Here is a 19,837-nt window from a genome sequence, read left to right as displayed (position 1 = left end):
TCTTCCATCTTCTTTCTCATCATCACTATCACTTTCTCCTTCGTCTTCCAGCATCTCTGCCGCTCCTTTTCATTATTCTGCAACTTGTTTTCTCCTTCGCATTCTTGCTACTTCCCATCCTTCGCTTACTCCTTCCTTTCCCCTCTCGCCTTCCCTGTCCTCTCCTCCTCGTTTATCTTCTTTCTTGCGGACTAACTAAGCTGTGTGTTGGCGAACCAGCGGGAGGACACCACAGGCTGGGCAAGGAGAGAGACGGAGGGGGACTTGGAAGAGGCAGTAGCGAGAAGATGGAGAGTAAGGAGGGTAGAAAGGTAGGACAGGAGACAGTAACATAACACTATAATGAATCAGTTTTTTATCAGCCAGCAGACAAGCAAAGTAGAGTATTACATCCCCTTCATTGATTATCGCACGGTGCTCTTTGCTTTTGTGACTCAGGCAAGGGAGGAATGTTAGCGTGCCTGGCTGCGCGAGGATCGGGCGTCGTGTGTCAAAGTGTTTCACCTTCCACACGGACTCTTGACCCATTACTTGCATTGCCGTCACTCGCGCTGGAAGCTTGAACATAATACGAAGAGGGGTAGTTAATTAATCTTTCAGTTGTAATTTGAAAAAAAAAACTCTCGAAATGGTGTATTTAGTTCTTCATTTAGGTATTTAAAAACTGTAATAAGACAATGAACTAATTTGATCATCTATCTTGACGCTGTTACTTGGAGAAGTGTTTGGAAGCAGTAATACGCAGTTCAAGAGTTAATTCTGCACTTAATTAATTCTATCGTCATTTCTCAGAAAGACGCGTACAACACCTCGTTTTGTTATTTAAAAGCAATCACACACATACCAAAATATACAATAAACTAACTCTGTAATCTAATGTAATAACACAAAGGGAGCACTGAACCATGGTGTTTACATGGCACTGGCAACACCGCCACCACCATCACCACCACTACCTCCGTCGCCACCACCACCACCACACGGCATTCATTACAGACACCCACAAGCAACACATAACAACACACCCAATTAGTGAGGTAGAAGAATTCAGAACACTAGCACTTTTATTATTCAACAAAAAGGATATACTGAGGTGAGGCGCGTTTGCCATTCGACACAGCACTACGAGGCTTCGAAACAAGATTCTACCGCCGACTCACACATTCTGCCGGCCTCTCGGTCCCCGGCGAGGCTGTGAGAAGGGAGGCAGTGTGTCTTCGCCTTCCTCTCTGCATCCTTCAGAGCTGTCCCAGTATATACATCCCATCTATTATATTATTTAAAGGTACGGTAAGTTTCAGAGGGAATAGGTAATTATGTAAAGTTGAATTAGTAATGGTAGTTTTGTAGTATAAATAAATGAGCTTGTTTTGATTATAAATTTGTCTTAGGTAATTATGTAAATAATTTTCCAGAACTTAATTTTATTGTTTTTTCTACAGTAGTTTTAGTGAATTCATTTGTGGTGCTGTTTTAATATACATACTCCGTGCAGTGGTGTGGAATTAAGAGGAAAGGGAGAGAAAGAATAGAAATACAAAAGAAAAATGTAATTCGCAGTAATCCATATGGCGAAGTACCTATATTACACTTTTCTTGCAGCTGTTTTATACAATAGATAATACGTAACAGCTGAGTTTCTTGCAACATGAAATAAACTACGGAATAGTAAATTAACCACGCAATAATCCATTACAAATAAAAGTTGACCTTTATTACTCTAGAAATTGTAAGGATAAATTTGAAGTTTCAACCAATATACCTTATCTTATTCTTTTTCCCTTTGTCTAATAAGCTAAGGGACCTCTTGGGAAATCTAACCTAACCTAACCTTATTATTAATTTCCGATAGGGTAAAATGGAGTTAGAAATGATTGTAGGAATGTGATCTAGACCGTGAGAATGTGTATAGTTGTGTGGTGTATTGGTTGAAACTGCAGTAATGTCATTGTAAGGAAGCATTGTCAGTGTTGAAAGGTGAAGCAAAAAAGAGCAGAGGCTAATTGGGAAGTTCTACGATCCTGAATACAAACAATGCAGTAATCGATGCATGAAAACTACCTGAACCTTTCCTTATCTATTAATGGAATCGCTGCACGAGCTTCCTGGGTGATGGAATGAAAGGAAGAGAAAGGGACGGAGACGAAGAGAAAGTTAACTCCTTTTATATTATACATGACGCGTTTCCATATTCATTCTTCTTACTATTTGGTGAATTGATACAGCTTTAGGAACTCAGGTGGGTTTGAAAATAGTGAACACTCTGGCCATTAATCTTCTGACCTCCATACAGCCTTCTAATGTCAATAAAATGGTCTAATCGTACACAGATCTCATGGTATAAAAATGAGTCCCAGTACTGAAGTTGTTAAAATATTGAAAACTTTTGCTATTAACCTTCTGACCTCCATTCTGCCTTCCTGATGTCAATAATATGGTCTAATCGCACACAAATCTCAAGATAAAGATGCGTCCCGTTACTGTAGTGGTTAAAATAGTGAAAATTGTGGCCATTAATCTTCTGACCTTCATACACCCTTCCTAATATTAATAGCATGGTCTCATCGTACACACATCTCAAGGTAAAAATATGTTCATGTACTGAAGGGATTAAAATAGTGAAAACTGGCGATTACTCTTCTGACCTCCATACAGCCTTCCTAACGTCAATAATATGGTCTAATCGTACACAGATCTTACGGTATAAAAATGTGTCCCAGTACTCAAGTGGTTAAAATAGTGAAAACTCTGGCCATTAATCTTCTGACCTCCATACAGCCTTCCTAATGTCAATTAAATGGTTTAATAGTACATAGATCTCAAGGTAAGAATGTGTCCCAGTATTGAAGGGGTCCATGTGATGCAAAATATGAGTTGCGTAGTTTATGATGGTGAGAGAAACGTTCCTCTTCCTCGCGTCTGCTTCCCGCTCCTCAGTGTTCGCGGGGGAGATTATATATTAATAATAGCTTGTTTACACACCAGGCGTTAACTTTGAGGCGGAAAAATAATGACCTGTGCTTTCAAGGTAAAGGAAAATGCAAGGAGAGAGCTGAAGAAAAGATGGGAAGTGTAATTTAACGTGACCATCTTGGGGGTTTGGTTGTGATTCGCTTCTCTTTTAGCTATTCCTCTTTCCCTCATCGCCATTCTCCTTTCCTCTCCTCCATTCTTCTTTCCTTTCATCCATTTTTCTTTCCTCTTCTCCATTCCTCTTTCCTTTCATCCATTTTTCTTTTTTCCTCCATTCTCTTTTCTTTCCCGCCATTCTATTTTTCTCTCTTCTATTCTGCTTCCTTTTCTCCATTTTCCTTTCTTTCCCGCCCTTCTTTCCTCTCCATTTTTCTTTCCTTCACTCCAATTTCTTTCCTCCCCTCCCTTCTCCATTCCTTCCCTCCATCTTCCGTTCTTTCTCTTCCTGTCTTCCCATACTCCCTCCCTCTCCTCCTTTTTCCTTAATTACCTCCTTTTCTCAAGTACCTTTCTCTCCTTACCTCCCTAATTATCTTCCTCTACTCCTCTCTTCTCCCACTCTACATCCCTTTTCCTCCGCATCCCCTCAACTATCTCCTTTCCTCCCTCTCTCTCCGTCTCTTCTCCCGCTTCCCCACTCCCTCTCTGTCCATCCCACAGTGCGCCTTCACCACTATAAGCTTATTCCAATTACTTCCCTTCATTACCTTCCCTAGTTTCCCTTCTCTCCCTCCATCACTAATTTCCCTCTCTTTTCTTTCCTCCCTCATCAGTTTCCTCTCCCCTTCTTTACTCCTACATCATCTCTTCATTATTACGTTTTTCCCAACCATTTATTTCACCCTCCCCGTCATCTTCTCTCTCCTTCCCTCATTCACTTCACACTAAGCACCTCTGGACCCCTTCATCACCACCACCTCACCACCTCATCACCATCTCGTAACTCCACTAACACCACCACCATCACATTTTCATTCCTAATCACCCAGCCAGCACGCAGTTTCCTCTTGTTCACCCATATACTTTAGCCCTATCAGTCCCTCCCTTTATTGAAAAAACTCCTAAGTCTCCCCTTTCACTCCCATACTATTCCCATACCCCCCCTTTTTTTTCCCATATACTTAAGACCCATACATTCCCTGCTTAACTGTCTATCTAGTTCCCTTGTGTCCATATTTTCATGTCTGTCATTAACTTTCTACCAAGTTTTCAGTTTCCTTCTTGCTATTACTTTACATATTCTTTAGGAGAGAGAGAGAGAGAGAGAGAGAGAGAGAGAGAGAGAGAGAGAGGGAGAGGAAGAGGAAGGGATGGAGGGATGGAGAGGGAGGAAGAAATGGAGAGAGAGAGAGAGGAGGGAGGAAGAGAGAAGGGGGAAATGATAGTGAAAGGAGGGAGGGAGGGAGGGAGAGGGGAAAGAGTGGGGGGAGCAGGCAAGCAGGGAGAGAGAGAGAGCGGGGAGGGAGACTAGGAGATAGAGGGATAGCTTGTTACGCCTTATCTGTTTTACTACTACTACTATTACTACTACTACTACTACTATCACAACCACCACCACCTCCTCCTACTACTACTACTACTACTACTACTACTACTACTACTACTACTACTACTACCACCACCATCTACTGCTACTACTGCTACTGCTACTACTACTACTACTACTACTACTACTACTACTACTACTACCACTACTGCTAACACTACAACTATTATTACCACTACTACTATTACTACTACTATCCTACCCCAGTCAAGCGATTCCCAGCACTTGCATGACATCATCGGAGCAACCTAACGATCATAAGTCAAACCGAGCAATAACACGAAGCCAAATAACACACCCAGGAAGAAGATAAGAATACCAGAGGAACACGGATCTCATTCCCCTGCAGCGAACGGCAATTAAGCTCACAAAAATAAAGAAAAAAACGCCTGAATATTATGACATTTACCCTTATCCGGGAGATTAAATCGTTAGGAGGAAAGAAGAGACATTAATTTTAGCTTATAATGTTGGTGAGCCCCGCCGTCTGGACGTGGGGAGGGGAAGGCTCGGCAAGTCATCTTTAAGCCTCACGGTCATTCATCACTGGGAGATAAATGGTGTCTTCATTCCAGGGAGGGGGGAGGAAGACCTATAACCGTGTATTTTGCTTTGACGTGCCCCTTACCTGGCCCACGTGCTCAGGTAAGGCGCAGGTGAACTACAGGTAGGTCATATTGTTCTTCCCTGCAAGCCTCAGAAATATGGCTCGTTTCGCCGTCGTGGAGAAATGAGCAAGGTGAAAATTGAGTCGTGCAATCTCGAGTTTTGTTGACGTATATTTCCTATTAATCTTGAAGGTTGGTGGGCGGGATAGCGAGACGCCTCAGCCGGGGAACCTTGAAGCCACAACTGAACGTGGAAACAGTTACTAGAAGGGTGAGAATTAATTGGCAGCGCTCCTCCGGCTGTAAACATTTTCCCTTGTAGTTACACGTTTTACAGCGAGCCGACGATGTGCTCTTGTTTGTACCTTGTCTGGTAACCGGCCTCACGCTGATGGAAGGGCTAAGCGAGGGATAAAAGAGCCAGCAACAATCATACGAGCAGACAACAAAGCAGCAAGCACGGGAAAGGTAACATATGCATAGGCGAGACACACAGTTATTGGTGTTTGCGACGCGATACACCACCACCAGTGCTATTCGTACAAGTGGCACTCGACCCGATACTCAGCTGTGCCCCGCCTGTGTCTGGCGTAGTGAAAGAGACAATAGTTCAGTTCAGTTATTGCACTTTTTTTTTTTTTGTCTGAGAATCTGAAAAATAAATGTTTTCTCTATTTTCAATGTGTCTTTTCAATTATCTGTTGGTCACTCACAGCTGTTGTAGATTTAGTGTTCTCATGATAGGAGTGGATGATTTCATTATGAACTGTGTGTGAGAGAGCAAGAGAGACAGAAAGAGAGCACTTCCATTAATTATATTACTTGTTCTTCTAAAAACCAGTTAATTTCTTACTTGGTCTGATGTCACAAAGGGGCTTCTATAAAATTTTACCGCTCGCCCGCAGCTTCTTACTTTACTTTCCGTGGATGAAAGTAGATGATTTAATTACACACTGACAGAAGGACAAATTGAAAGAACTCTTCACCTTCCCACGCGTCACAAACACCATACTTTAAGGTCTCTCGGGTTACCTTCTCCTTAGTTTCCCTCGTAATCTCTTACCTATTATGAGAACAGCTGTGTGAGATTACGTTTGGGATTGTGTTCCTGTTAATGATGACTCTTTAGTACTGTAGGGAAGGATAGACTGTAGTATGGTGATATAGTGTTAATGAAATGTGTGTTTAGTTTATGGAAGATCATATAGTGCGTCTTAATGGTTGTTTGGTGGAATAAAGCGACACTGGCGGAGGGTACAAAAAGGAAGAAAATGAAAGCCCACAGAGGTGTCAGTCTCCAGAATTTAAAACAAATTATCTGAAATTAGAGGATGAGTGTCTTGAAATCTTTAAATACCTTGTGTACTGTAGGATATATTTATAAAGCCTTGAAAAGAAACGTAAATGTATTCCTCCGTTTGCAAGTTGAGGGTAAAGATGTAATTGTGGTGTTTGAGGTGATGAACTTGTGTTGGAGTGAATTGTCGAGTTATGGTGTGTATAGTGGGAGGGGTAGTAATGTTAATGTGGCTCTTTAGGGGCGTTTAGTGTGTGTTTATGTTGCCATGGCTCTTAAAGGGAACATGGCTGTGGTGTGGAAGGGTAGCGTGTGTCCTTGATTCTGGTCTGGCTGTGGTGGTGTGGTGGCGTGAATGGCAGTCTCCAATGAGGCCATCAGGCGATTTAGATAAGAAAGAAATGTTCTCGTTATATTTCTCTCTCTCTCTCTCTCTCTCTCTCTCTCTCTCTCTCTCTCTCTCTCTCTCTCTCTCTCTCTCTCTCTCGCATACCAATACCTGTAAATGCACTAGTAATCAAAAGTCGTATTCATACAAAAAAGAGAAGGACGAATTTTTAGGAAGATCAGTGAGTCAAAAGAAAGGAAAAGGGAGAGGAGAGGGGAGGAGGAGAGGAGAGGAGAGGAGGAGAGGAGAGGAGAGGAGAGGAGAGGAGGGAGGGAGAGAGAGAGAGAGAGGAGAGGAGAGGAGAGGAGAGAGGAGGGGAGAGAGCTAGTGGATGGACGGAGCTATGGAAACACGAGAGGGAGAGATGAGGAGAGAAGAAAGAGGAAAGGGGGGAATGAGATAAGACTGGCAGAGAGATAATTGGGCTGGCTGACGCGAGATAAAAGCCACAAGGGAAGCCATGTTTTGGAAGACCTAAGCTGGTTTCAAAGAGATAAGAATATTCAGGGAACTGCCACCTCGTGTCCTCTCTGTCCTTTGCTCCTGTCTCTCTCCCAGACCCGAGTCGCCGCCCACAAAATACATGAAATGGTTTTGTAGAGACGAAGAGAAAGGAGAATGTTAGATATGTCTTTGGGCGCCCAACTAGAAACATAACGCTGATGTGTGTGTGTGTGTGTGTGTGTGTGTGTGTGTGTGTGTTATTAGTGTGCGTGTAGCGTTGGTTTTCTGTTTATGTATTTATGTGTGTGTGTGTGTGTGTGTGTGTGTGTGTGTGTGTGTGTGTGTGTGTGTGTGTGTGTGTTTACGTAACCTGTTGATTATAGAAGGTACACGCGGGAGCCATCCGTCCTGCGCTTCAGATACGAGTTATTAAGCTTGTATGTGTGTTTCACTGTTTGATCTGCTGCAGTCTCTGACGAGACAACCAGACGTTACCCTACGGAACGAGCTCAGAGCTCATTATTTCCGATCTTCGGATAGGCCTGAGACCAGGCACACACCACACACCGGGACAACAAGGTCACAACTCCTCGATTTACATCCCGTACCTACTCACTGCTAGGTGAACAGGGGCTACACGTGAAAGGAGACACACCCAAATATCTCCACCCGGCCGGGGAATCGAACCCCGGTCCTCTGGCTTGTGAAGCCAGCGCTCTAACCACTGAGCTACCGGGTGTGTTTGTGTGTGTGTGTGTGGGTGGGTGGGTGGGTGGGTAGGTTGGTGTGTGTATATATGTGGGTGGGTGTTCGTTAGATTCCTTTCATCATCACGTAGGGAAAATAAAAACCAAATCAAATGTAACTTTTCATCTTAATTGTCAAAAATACATACACACACACACACACACACACACACACACACACACACACACACACACACACACACACACACACACACACTAAATCGTACTTTAAAGAAATCAACATAGTAGATTTCACCCACAGAGTCTTCAAAACACGAATATCAGTGTTTGTAAAGCTCTCTTACAATTTATCACATCAAAATGGCTAGATAAGATTTGAAAAAAACTAGATTATTTACTCCAGGCATTGACCATTCCTCACCATGGCAACTCCAGTAGGAAGACCGCTATTATAGAGATTAATCACGAGGCAATAAGGACACTCTATACCTTCCGGCTTACTGTCTACCGTGTCCTTCATCTACCGTCATTAAGCTGCCTTCGCTGAGCATCATTAAAGGCCAAGGTGCTCCACGAAGCAGGTTATATCGACCGCTTATTGAGTAGTGCCAAGTGTGGTGGTTATTCATCAGGTTTATCTTCACACGCAATTGCTTTCAAACTATACATCAAATTCGTGATTATTGCTTGTGTTCAGAGTAGAGAAAACGGATTTCAGAGCTTTTTTACATCGAGTGATTGCGTGTTGAGTGGACTTTTTTTTCTCTCGCTATTCACCAAGTTGCATTCAAGTCAGAGTGATTACCTGATAACTTCAGGGATAAAGCTTATATGCAGATTGTGCGGCCGTAAAGAGCACACACACACAATAAAAAGAAAGTAAAACAAATCAAATAAAGCGAAAGAAAAAAACTAGTACATGACAAAAGGAAGGAAAACAAATCAAAGAAAGAAAAGAAATTACGAGTACATGTTAAAAGGGAAGAAAACAAATCAAGGAAAGCGAAAAAAAAAAAACTAGTACAGACTGATGGACGTAACCATAACAATCTTAAGAGGACACGAGGCTACTGATGAGGATGAGGTAAAGACAGCCCAGCCAGCGTCCATAGGTGTGGCGGGGCTGGTTATAGAGCACCTTTCACAGCGGACTCCTGTACTACGCCGTCCCTTCTGTCTTGACAATCACACTGGTCACGTTCATCTTCTGTAGGACCTGAAACGAGGCGATGCACGTTACCCTGGCCCGGCATTACGTTCCCCTGCGCTGGGAGTCTATTATTACCATCAGGGAACTGGATCCTAGAAGCCCATAAAGGGAAGATTTAACTCCTATGAACGTAATGGCTTTGTGACGTGAGGGAGGAGGCTTGTGGGTCACTCCTCACTTTCCCTGCCGTGGTTCAAGGTCACTATACTACATACCTCACCCACTGTCTCACCTACAGCGTCACCCATTGCGTCACTGAACCCCAGGACATTCAAGCCATGTTTTGTAATGTTTGTTCTCGCTCAGGAATGGTTGGATACCTTCTCATGGGTGTATTTTTCCTATTCTATTGCACCGCTACGTCATTCACTACGTCACCGGACCTGCAGGAATGTCAAGTCGTGTTTTGAAAGGTTACAATTCTCTTTAGGTATTTATTCATTTATCTATTTATTGTTATGGTATAGCATTGTTTCGTATGATTATTTTTTTGGGGGTGTTTTGAACTGTTGTGAGTTTTTGTAAGATCACTGAATGTTTATGTAGGATTTTGTGTATTTTCCTATTATGATGCATTATTGTTTAAACTGCAACTCAAAATATACCTGTTTCAATCGTGGTATGTTAATCTATAAATGGTTTTGAAAGGCTACCAGTGTTCTTGTTTATCACTAAATTCACAAAGAATCCGAAAGGTTTAACTAAAAATTAGAGAACTGTCTAGATCTCTATCTTAAAAAAAAAAAAAACTAAACATTCCTACGAGGGAATAGGGAAGTACAATACCCTGTGAGGAATAAACCCAATGAATAACAACAAGTGGCTTAGTAAACTTATCTAATAAAGGGACATAGTCATTGAATAAACCGATGCACGAATTAGTGAAGGAGTCAACACTGCCTTACCTTCTTGGGCACACTCCTGTGGTCGGGTGGTAGCGGCGCTGGGAAGGGATCGTGGTGTGCGATGCCATAGGGTCTCAAATGGTACACAAGATACTCCAGCATGTACATTTTATTGGTGTCGACGTAGTGGAAGGTGACGGCGGTGTCCGAGCAGCAATCCAGACCCTGCAGGAGGAGAGGATTGGGTCAGGTTCTAATTAAATGGTGTTAACGTCACTTGTCGCGCGGGGAAGATGAATGGAAGTGAAGGGAAGGGTCTGACGCGCTAACTGCCTCTCTGAAAGCTTAGATGGTTTGAGGGGAATTAATGGCTTGCCGGGATTCACTGACTGTCTCCGTGAAATTCATCTTTTACCCTCCTCTTATCGTTCTGGAAGTGATTCGTAATAAAAGCTGAACGTCCTTTTTTTCGCTTCGTATGTTTTCCTGTCAGTAAGTCAGTTAAGATTCCATTTTTTTTATTTTTCTTCTAAGGTTACGTCAACTATATCCGGGTTGTGCAATGGGGAGAGTAAATGGAATGGTGTCATAAGGTTTCGATGAAGACCAACATTTATTTATCCTTTTTTTTTTTTTTTTTTTCAACTAATGCTTTCCTGTTACTTAATCAGCTGAGATGCCATTTTTATTTACTTATAAGGTTACATAAACTATATCCGGGACATGTTGTGGGAAATCTACGAGTAAATGGAATGGTATCTTAAGGTTTCGATGAAGACCAACACTTGTTTATCCTTTTAATCCACCTCGTATGTTTTCCTGTTAATCAGTTGAGATTCCAATTTTGGTTTGCTTTTAAGGTTACATAAACTAATCCAGGACGTGCTATGAGATATGTACAAGTAAATGAAATGGTTTTGATGAAGACCAACGCTTGTTTATCACTTTTTCCACCTCGCATGTTTTCCTGTTAGTCAGCTAAGATTCCATTTTTTTTTACTTTTCAGGTTACGTAAACTTTATCCGGCGCGTACAATGGAATGTAGGTGGAGTGGCGTCATAAGGTTCTGATGAAGTGAAGGAACTGTCTGGAGAAGTACGTGTCAATATACTGTAACAACAATACAAAGATGTGAAAACCCTCCCCTTTATTCCCCTCCCTTACCATATCCAGAGCCGTAGGAAAGATATAAAAGCCTCCGCTGGTTAGTTATCGTTTTTTGATGCCGAGGCTGATGTGTAGAAAACGACTGTTGAGTTAGGCATAAACTACTATAAAACAAGAATCTAGGGCTCTTGGCGCTTATAGTGGTGGCGCGCGCGCACACACACACACACACACACACACACACACACACACACACACACACACACACACACACACACATACAAACACACACGCACACCTACACACACACACGCAAACCTACACACACACACACACACGCAAACCTACACACACACACACACACGCACACACACCTACACACACACACACGCACACACACACACACACACACACACACACACACACACACACACACACACACACACACACACACACACACCTACACACACACACACACACACACACACACACACACACACACACACACACACACACACACACACACACACACACACACACACACACACACACACACACACACACACACACACACACACACACACACACACACACACACACACACACACACACACACACACACACACACACCTACACACACACACACACACACACACACACACACACACACACACACACACACACACACACACACACACACACACACACACACACACACACACACACACACACACACACACACACACACACACACACACACACACACACACACACACACACACACACACACACACACACACACACACACACACACACACACACACACACACACACACACACACACACACACACACACACACACACACACACACACACACACACACACACACACACACACACACACACACACACACACACACACACACACACACACACACACACACACACACACACACACACACACACACACACACACACACACACACACACACACACACACACACACACACACACACACACACACACCGCGTAGTGTAGTGGTTAGCACGCTCGACTCACAATCGAGAGGGGCGGGTTCGAGTCCCGGGAAGCGGCGAGGCAAATGGGCAAACCTCTTAATGTGTGGCCCCTGTTCACCTAGCAGAAAATAGGTACGGGATGTAACTCGAGGGGTTGTGGCCTCGCTTTCCCGGTGTGTGGAGTGTGTTGTGGTCTCAGTCCTACCCGAAGATCGGTCTATGAGCTCTGAGCTCGCTCCGTAATGGGGAAGACTGGTTGGGTGACCAGCAGGCGACCGAGGTGAATCACACACACACACACACACACACACACACACACACACACACACACACACACACACACACACACAGTCACACACACACAAACACACATAGTCACACACAAACACACATAGTCACACACATAGTCACAAACACACATAGTCACACACACACACAGACAAAGACACACACACAGACAAAGACATACACACAGACACACACACACACACACACACACACACACACACACACACACACACACACACACACACACACACACACACACACACACACACACACACACACACACACACACACACACACACACACACACACACACACACACACACACACACACACACACACACACACACACACACACACACACACACACACACACGTAAACAAACTCACTGTGTCAGGCTTGTAGTAGACGTAATCCAGATACCAATTAGGAACTCCGCCCATAAGATGAGTGGTGGGCGTGAAGGGGAAGAAACGCCCCCGCCCGAGACTGTCCCTTGAGTCCCCCGCCATCACGCCCACGTTAGCTAAGCACTTGCCTGTAAGAGTGGAAGGAGGTGGAGCTACAAGATCAAGGCGGCATGAGCTGTACAGGGGCAGAGTGGTAAAGTGAAAGTATTGAAACGTTTCTCAAGGTCACTGGATATCTGTAACTGAGGACGAGTTAGGATCTCTCTCTCTCTCTCTCTCTCTCTCTCTCTCTCTCTCTCTCTCTCTCTGGGAAATTACGTCTTTTTATCTTCTTTCCTCCTTTCTAAATTCTTGTGTCAAATGGTGAGGTTTTGTCTCGTCAAGGTCACTAGGTTACAAAATCTCCCTCTCTCTCTCTCTCTCTCTCTCTCTCTCTCTCTCTCTCTCTCTCTCTCTCTCTCTCTCTCTCTCTCTCTCTCTCTCTCTCTCTCTCTCTCTCTCTCTCTCTCTCTCTCTCTCTCTCTCTCTCTCTCTCTCTCTCTCTCTCTCTCTCTCTCTCTCTCTCTCTCTCTCTCTCTCTCGTGGAAGAATAACAATTACACCAAACCCAGCTAAACAACAATGCAGCCAGACCAGCACTCGGGGTGGAAAAGATCACAGCCTTACGTACCCATTTCTGCATCCTCTGCTCCCGTGTGCGACTGCTTGCATTTCTTGGGGTTAGGCAGCGCTACCTCCACAAATATCTTGAGGGCCTCTCGACTCAGCACGTATCCGCCTCCTGCCGCAGTGAGGAGAAAGCGATAAGGGTAAGATGATAAGATACCTCTCGTTGAATGATTTTAAGAGGTTACATAGGATAATTATTTTTTTTTTATTATCGATGTTTATTATTATTTTTTCTTTTTTTTTGGTTTATTGGTAAGGTCACGAAAAGTTTCTGAAAAATTTATGATTTCCACGCTTGAAAGTAGGCTTTTTTTTTCTTTTCTTTTCGTAAAACGGAGAATCATATACGCGGCAGCCTCTGTACAAAAAAGACACTTGTTCTTGTTTACTTCTCTTATCTTCAGTCTTATATTTTAAGTTTTCTTATCGAATCTCAGCTACGTGCCGACACTAAAGTGAGGGCAAGAACTTGATGCTAACTATATTAACTACCACCAGTACTTCAACTACTTAACAAGGGTTCACTGTTTCACATTAGGCACGGAATCGATCCACGGAACGCCCTCACTCAGGCCAGCCGGCTTCACAGCGTCCACACCTCACACCTCACCTGATCGTCACGTTTGTCTGTCCTGCGATCCTGTCTATTGCATTATCCAGCGCTCTTTAAGCTAGGTAAGTGCTGCGCCCATGCCTTCCTTTACGAATTTTAGTGATGTGAATTTAGTTTTGGAAGTTTATCCGATGAAGTTATGGAAGTTAGGGGAAAGTTACGTGTGATGAATTAAAGATCAGGTGTTTGGCGTAGTTTCTGGTGACGTGGAATTGTGTACTGTTTATCTGGTGACTGTTCTCTTTCTCTATTTCTTGCTAATATAGAAGTGCAAGCTAACCTCTTCCTGGACTTGCTGGTGTTTTCGAGTTATTTTGAATAGTTTTAGTCAATCGATAAACAAGACCTCCTTTCAGCCAGCGAGCAGTGGTAGAGTGGCTTTTCAGACTGGCCATGAGCAGCTGTGTACAGTTTGCTTAGGAAGGTGCAGAGGCAGGAGTGTATTTTGTTTACTAGTTTCCTTTCCCTTCATGTTCTTACTGGTGTGCATCTTGGAGGTAAAGGATTTCAGAATATTGTTAATTTTTGTTTATCAAAGCTATATTTACTATAAAGAAAAAAAGATAGTGATACGCTCTATTCAACATTCAGATCCCTTCGTCAACATTCAGTTCAAATCACTAAGTCATCACTGAGATATCCCTTAGCACCACAGACGCCGTAGTTGCCATAAAGAGCCTTTCATATTATTCAGATCCCTTATTATGATTTGGAATGAGTTGCCACCACCACCGCCGCCTTTGTAGCCCCCCCACCACCGATGTTGCCGTTGCCACCTCTCTCCATCAGCAATTCTAAAGTGAAAAAAGGAATCTCCTTAGAAATTGTCTGAAAATATTCCTTAATTTCAGTAATCATTCTGGGATGGAGGAGGAGGACCACGGGATAGAAGACGACTATAAACAGAGAAGCAGAGACGCAGTAAAGTTCCCTTCCACTTCTTGTAAAGCTCTCCTGCTTCTCACCGCTCGCATGCTGAGGTGAGTGCGATAAGACAACGTGTGAATCAAGTGTTCGCTTTGACCTTTCACGCGGTGCAAAGGACGGGAGTGACAGGGGAATATGCAAGGGGCTAATATCTGAGGAAACTCCTAATGCTAGGCGCCAATCCCGCTCTCTAGGGAACAAGGGAAAGAAGAGGTGATAGTGACTTGCCTCCACTCATGTATCCCTGTTTGGTGAACTTCTTGAAGCGTGAGCCGAAGTAGATAGGCAAGGAAGAATCGTAGGTGGACAGCATGTATCTCATATTCTCCATAATTGTGTACCTGAAACAGAGTAAAAAGAAACTTAACATCTTAACCCCTTCAGTACCATGACACGCTTTCATATATATTCTGCTTACTATTTGGTGATTTTATACAGCTTCAGAAATCATGAGGGATTAAAATAGTGAAGACTCTGATCTTTAATCTTCTGACCTCCATAGGCCCTTTCTAATGTAAATAAAATAGTATAATCATACCCACAACTCAAGGTAAATATGCGTCCCAGTACTGAAGGGATTAATGGAAGTAATTGGTGGTTTTCATAAAGACATTACAGTTTAGTTGGTCTACAGTTTGTCATCATCGTCACTTATCATCGTCTCTTCTTACGTGTCGTCGTCCGCTTTGAAGAACCAGTCGTAGTCGTTGAGGTGGTGGTCGTACAAGTACTTGAAGGCAGCCTTGGTCTTCCCCCAGAGGTGGTCACGCCCGTCACCCACACCCAGGTCGATTGCTCCCAGTTCAGTGTCTAAGGATGAGTTTGCATTCAGTAACATTTAACCACTTGGCCTTTACTCATTCTAAAATAAGTGACATTAACAACGCCTCCAATGCCTGTTTAGTTAAAGAATTATCGTTTATTGTTGAAAAAATGCGGTGATTTTGTTAAAACTCTTGAACTTAAAAAAGGATCCATTAATTGTGGAACACATAAACGCACGATCGTTGATATCAAGTCCAGATGAGGTAGTTACTGTTAATTGAAAGAAGTATTGATGTATTATGGCTACATGCCAACACTCCCGATGCATTTGTTGACATTCATGGATATAAGATATCTAGATGCGACGAGGAGGTGGTGCCTGCTTGTATGCAAATAGTACTTTGAATCCTTCTCCGATTACAATAGATGTGCCAGGACAAGAAGGCGTGGAAGACGCGTGGGTTCAGATACAGTGCAAGAAGCTGCCTGCCATCATTATTGGATGTATATATATAGACACCCAAAAGCTTTAGCCTCATCCTTTGAATACATACAAGACGTTTGTAAGATGGTGTGCTTGCGTGGCAAAAGCTTTTTTATTTCAGGTGATTTTAATGATGACATGCTGATAAAGGAAGTAACATCAGCAAGATAGTAAGAGATAACAAGTTGACTCAAATTATTGATAAACCCACAAGAAAAACCCCACATTCAGTTACTCTACTGGATCTTATTATAACAAATAAACCTGAGGTCCCTCAAGTCATTGCAGACCATGACCTGGTGTCTGTTGTTATAGACGTAAGAAAAATACCATGAATTGAAAGACTATGACAGACGCTTTCAGTTTGTTGCTTTTAGACAATGTGCATTATTTGAATGAAATGTTTTTAACTTATGACGTGAACAAGCAAGTATGTATTTTTAATGAGATTTTTAGGTATTATCTTGAGATATGTGCTCCTGTGGTGACTAAAGCTGTGAAAGGCACGCCAGCACCATGGCTGAGTGGCAGGATACGTGCGGCAATGGAAAACCGTAATGCATTACGAAGTTAGTTCAAAGTTGACAGAAATAACTTTGGGTTGCGGGAATATTACAAAACTGCTAAAACATACGTAAAAACACTTATTAATAAGAGCGTTTGAAAGATTGTAAAGGAAATAAATACCTCTGCAACTTGGAAAGTCATTGGGGATTTAAATAATTCCTTTTCAGAATAACAAACATAACATTCACAATTCTGTTAACATAAAGGATAAAATTGAAGAGTTTAACACATTTTTTTTCTAGCGTTGGAGAATCAACTTTTGCACGCACACAGGAAAAACTGAGAAATGAAGAAATTACTGTTAACCGTCCTGACGTAAATGCCACTAAAGTGAATTCTGCTTTTAGACCCGAGGCTGTGGACTCTGTCACACTTATCTTGATTGTTAAAGACCTCAATGCAACCAATTCCATCGGCTCTGACGGTATTGCATTGCGGTTTCTCAGAGATGCCCTCTGTGTCATAGTCCCTTTCCTCACTTGTATCGTCAACACATCCCTGGTGACTGGCGTGTTCCCCGAGGCATGGAAACATGCACTAGTTGTCCCTCTGTATAAAAATGGTGATCCTGATAATGTTAGTAACTACAGACTTGTATCTATATTACCAATTGTGTCTAAGATACTCGAGAAAATTGTGGCTAGTTAATTGTCTAAGTATTTAGAATCCAGCAATCTAATTTCCAATACTCAGCATGCTTTTCGGCCAAGGCTGTCAACGGAAACAGCTCTAACCACCATAACTGATAAGATATACGATAATATGGACAACAAGAAAATTTCGATGTTAACCTTATGTGACGTCTCAAAAGCGTTTGATTTTGTGAACCATAAAACCCTTCTATATAAATGTTCTCTATTAAACCTTGGTGAATTTTGGTTTAATAATTATTTGAATAATAGGAGTATGTCAGTTCGCCTAGATAATCACACATCTAAAAAGAAAGTTATTGAGTACGGGGTCCTGCAGGGTTCAATTCTTGGTCTGTTAATCTTTAATATATATGTTAATGATTTACCATCATATGTAAATGGTTTTCTGGTACAGTATGTTGACGATACGCAGTTCCTACATTCTGCAACAGTTCATAATATTGATCAGCTCATTAAGGACACCGAAGACACTCTTGTACAATGTAGGAGATTCTTCTTCAACAATGGTATAATGTTTAATTCTTTCAAGACAGTGTATTCTTATAGGTAATCACCAGCATTTGTCTCACGTTCCACCAAACATGACTGTGAATTTTAATGGTACAGTAATATATCCAAGTAAGCGTGTGAAAAACTTGGGAGTTTACTTTGATCGGTACATGCTTTCTAACGTCCATATTGACGAACTGAACAAGAAAGTGATGGGAATTTTAATGTATGTAAGTAGGATTAGTGATCATTTAGATAAGAATAACAGGATAATGGTTATACAAGCAATTGTTTAAAATTTCATTAACTATTGTATCAAAATATGGGGGACTACTAATGATACATAAATGGCTAGGGTGCAAAAGTTGCAGAATTTTCCAGTGAGAATTGTCATAGGTAGTGTTAGAAAGTATGATCATGTATCTCCATTTTTTAAAGAACTCGAATGGTTACGAGTAAAACAGAGACATATTTTTGGATTAGGTACAGTACAACAATATTTAAGATCTTAAGAGAATTTTATCCAGACTGGTTTCTTACACTAAGAAGCAGACAAGCTATCACCAGTAGCGTCACAAGGCAGAGGAACAACCTGCATGTGCAACGCACCAACACACTATCTGGTGATAAGCATACGGACGTAATTGGAGCCAGACTGTGGAATGCTCTTCCGCCTTCCCTCACGCAGGAAACAATAATAACTTCTTTTAAGGCTACATTTAAAGAATTTCTTTTAACCGAAGATGTTCTTAGTTAGGTTTGTATTTTAATGTCTTTGTTTTGAGTATATATATATGTAGACTTGGCATTCTGTGCTGCATTTATGTTTATATTGTTAGTAATTCTTTTTTCTATTATTTTAGACGTGTGTTTCTTAATGTACTATGCTACATATCATATTACCGGTATTTATTTATATTTTTGTCTTTACTTTTAATGTGTGTAAGAACCACTTTAGTGGATAATAAACAATTTGAATCTCTCTCTCTCTTCTCTTCTCTTCTCTTCTCTTCTCTTCTCTTCTCTTCTCTTCTCTCTTCTCTTCTCTTCTCTCTTCTCTTCTCTTCTCTTCTCTTCTCTTCTCTTCTCTTCTCTTCTCTTCTCTTCTCTTCTCTTCTCTTCTCTTCTCTTCTTTCTCTTCTCTTCTCTTCTCTTCTCTTTTCTCTTCTCTTCTCTTCTCTTCTCTTCTCTTCTCTTCTCTTCTCTTCTCTTCTCTTCTCTTCTCTTCTCTTCTCTTCTCTTCTCTCTTCTCTTCTCTTCTCTTCTCTTCTCTCTTCTCTTCTCTTCTCTCTTCTCTTCTCTCTCTCTCTTCTCTCTCTCTCCTCTCTCTCCTCTCCTCTCTCCTCTCTCTCTCTCTTCTCTCTTCTCTCTTCTCTCTTCTCTTCTCTCTTCTCTTCTCTTCTCTTCTCTTCTCTTCTCTTCTCTTCTCTTCTCTTCTCTTCTCTTCTCTTCTCTTCTCTTCTCTTCTCTTCTCTTCTCTTCTCTTCTCTTCTCTTCTCTTCTCTTCTCTTCTCTTCTCTTCTCTTCTCTTCTCTTCTCTTCTCTTCTCTTCTCTTCTCTTCTCTTCTCTTCTCTTCTCTTCTCTTCTCTTCTCTTCTCTTCTCTTCTCTTCTCTTCTCTTCTCTTCTCTTCTCTTCTCTTCTCTTCTCTTCTCTTCTCTTCTCTTCTCTTCTCTTCTCTTCTCTTCTCTTCTCTTCTCTTCTCTTCTCTTCTCTTCTCTTCTCTTCTCTTCTCTTCTCTTCTCTTCTCTTCTCTTCTCTTCTCTTCTCTTCTCTTCTCTTCTCTTCTCTTCTCTTCTCTTCTCTTCTCTTCTCTTCTCTTCTCTTCTC

At 42.1% G+C, this 19,837-nt stretch overlaps 1 protein-coding gene and 1 long non-coding RNA gene across 10 annotated transcripts in view; one reads left to right on the top strand and one right to left on the bottom strand.

The window, feature by feature from the left end:
• Window positions 1-982: 982 nt before the first annotated feature.
• LOC123506476 overlaps window positions 983-19,837 on the top strand; it is a 29,845-nt gene continuing 10,990 nt past the window's right edge. Inside the window, exons 1-4 of one of the 6 annotated variants that reach the window (XR_006675441.1) lie at window positions 983-1,285; window positions 14,049-14,185; window positions 14,975-15,103; window positions 18,555-18,765. This is a non-coding gene — a long non-coding RNA (uncharacterized LOC123506476). Of the gene's footprint in view, window positions 1,291-11,025; window positions 11,115-13,493; window positions 13,651-14,048; window positions 14,186-14,974; window positions 15,104-18,554; window positions 18,766-19,837 lie in introns of those variants that run through there. The other 5 variants (XR_006675442.1, XR_006675440.1, XR_006675444.1 and 2 more) reach the window with 5 other exon arrangements.
• Window positions 8,112-19,837, bottom strand: part of LOC123506473 (glycoprotein-N-acetylgalactosamine 3-beta-galactosyltransferase 1-like) — a 20,660-nt gene continuing 8,934 nt past the window's right edge. For 3 of the 4 annotated variants that reach the window (XM_045258587.1, XM_045258584.1, XM_045258585.1), the window contains 6 exons: window positions 15,722-15,860; window positions 15,279-15,391; window positions 13,512-13,622; window positions 12,821-12,969; window positions 10,079-10,243; window positions 8,112-9,179 (listed from right to left, as the gene is read on the bottom strand). In XM_045258587.1, the coding sequence (XP_045114522.1) occupies window positions 9,123-9,179; window positions 10,079-10,243; window positions 12,821-12,969; window positions 13,512-13,622; window positions 15,279-15,391; window positions 15,722-15,860 (734 nt within the window). In that variant the 3' untranslated portion in view covers window positions 8,112-9,122. Of the gene's footprint in view, window positions 9,180-9,206; window positions 9,557-10,078; window positions 10,244-12,820; window positions 12,970-13,511; window positions 13,623-15,278; window positions 15,392-15,721; window positions 15,861-19,837 lie in introns of those variants that run through there. The other variant, XM_045258586.1, reaches the window with a different exon arrangement.

This window comes from Portunus trituberculatus, chromosome 20 (assembly GCF_017591435.1).
Source record: "Portunus trituberculatus isolate SZX2019 chromosome 20, ASM1759143v1, whole genome shotgun sequence".
NCBI lineage: Eukaryota > Metazoa > Arthropoda > Malacostraca > Decapoda > Portunidae > Portunus > Portunus trituberculatus.
Note: the sequence above shows the minus strand (reverse complement) of the source record. Positions and strands in the feature narration are given on the sequence as shown.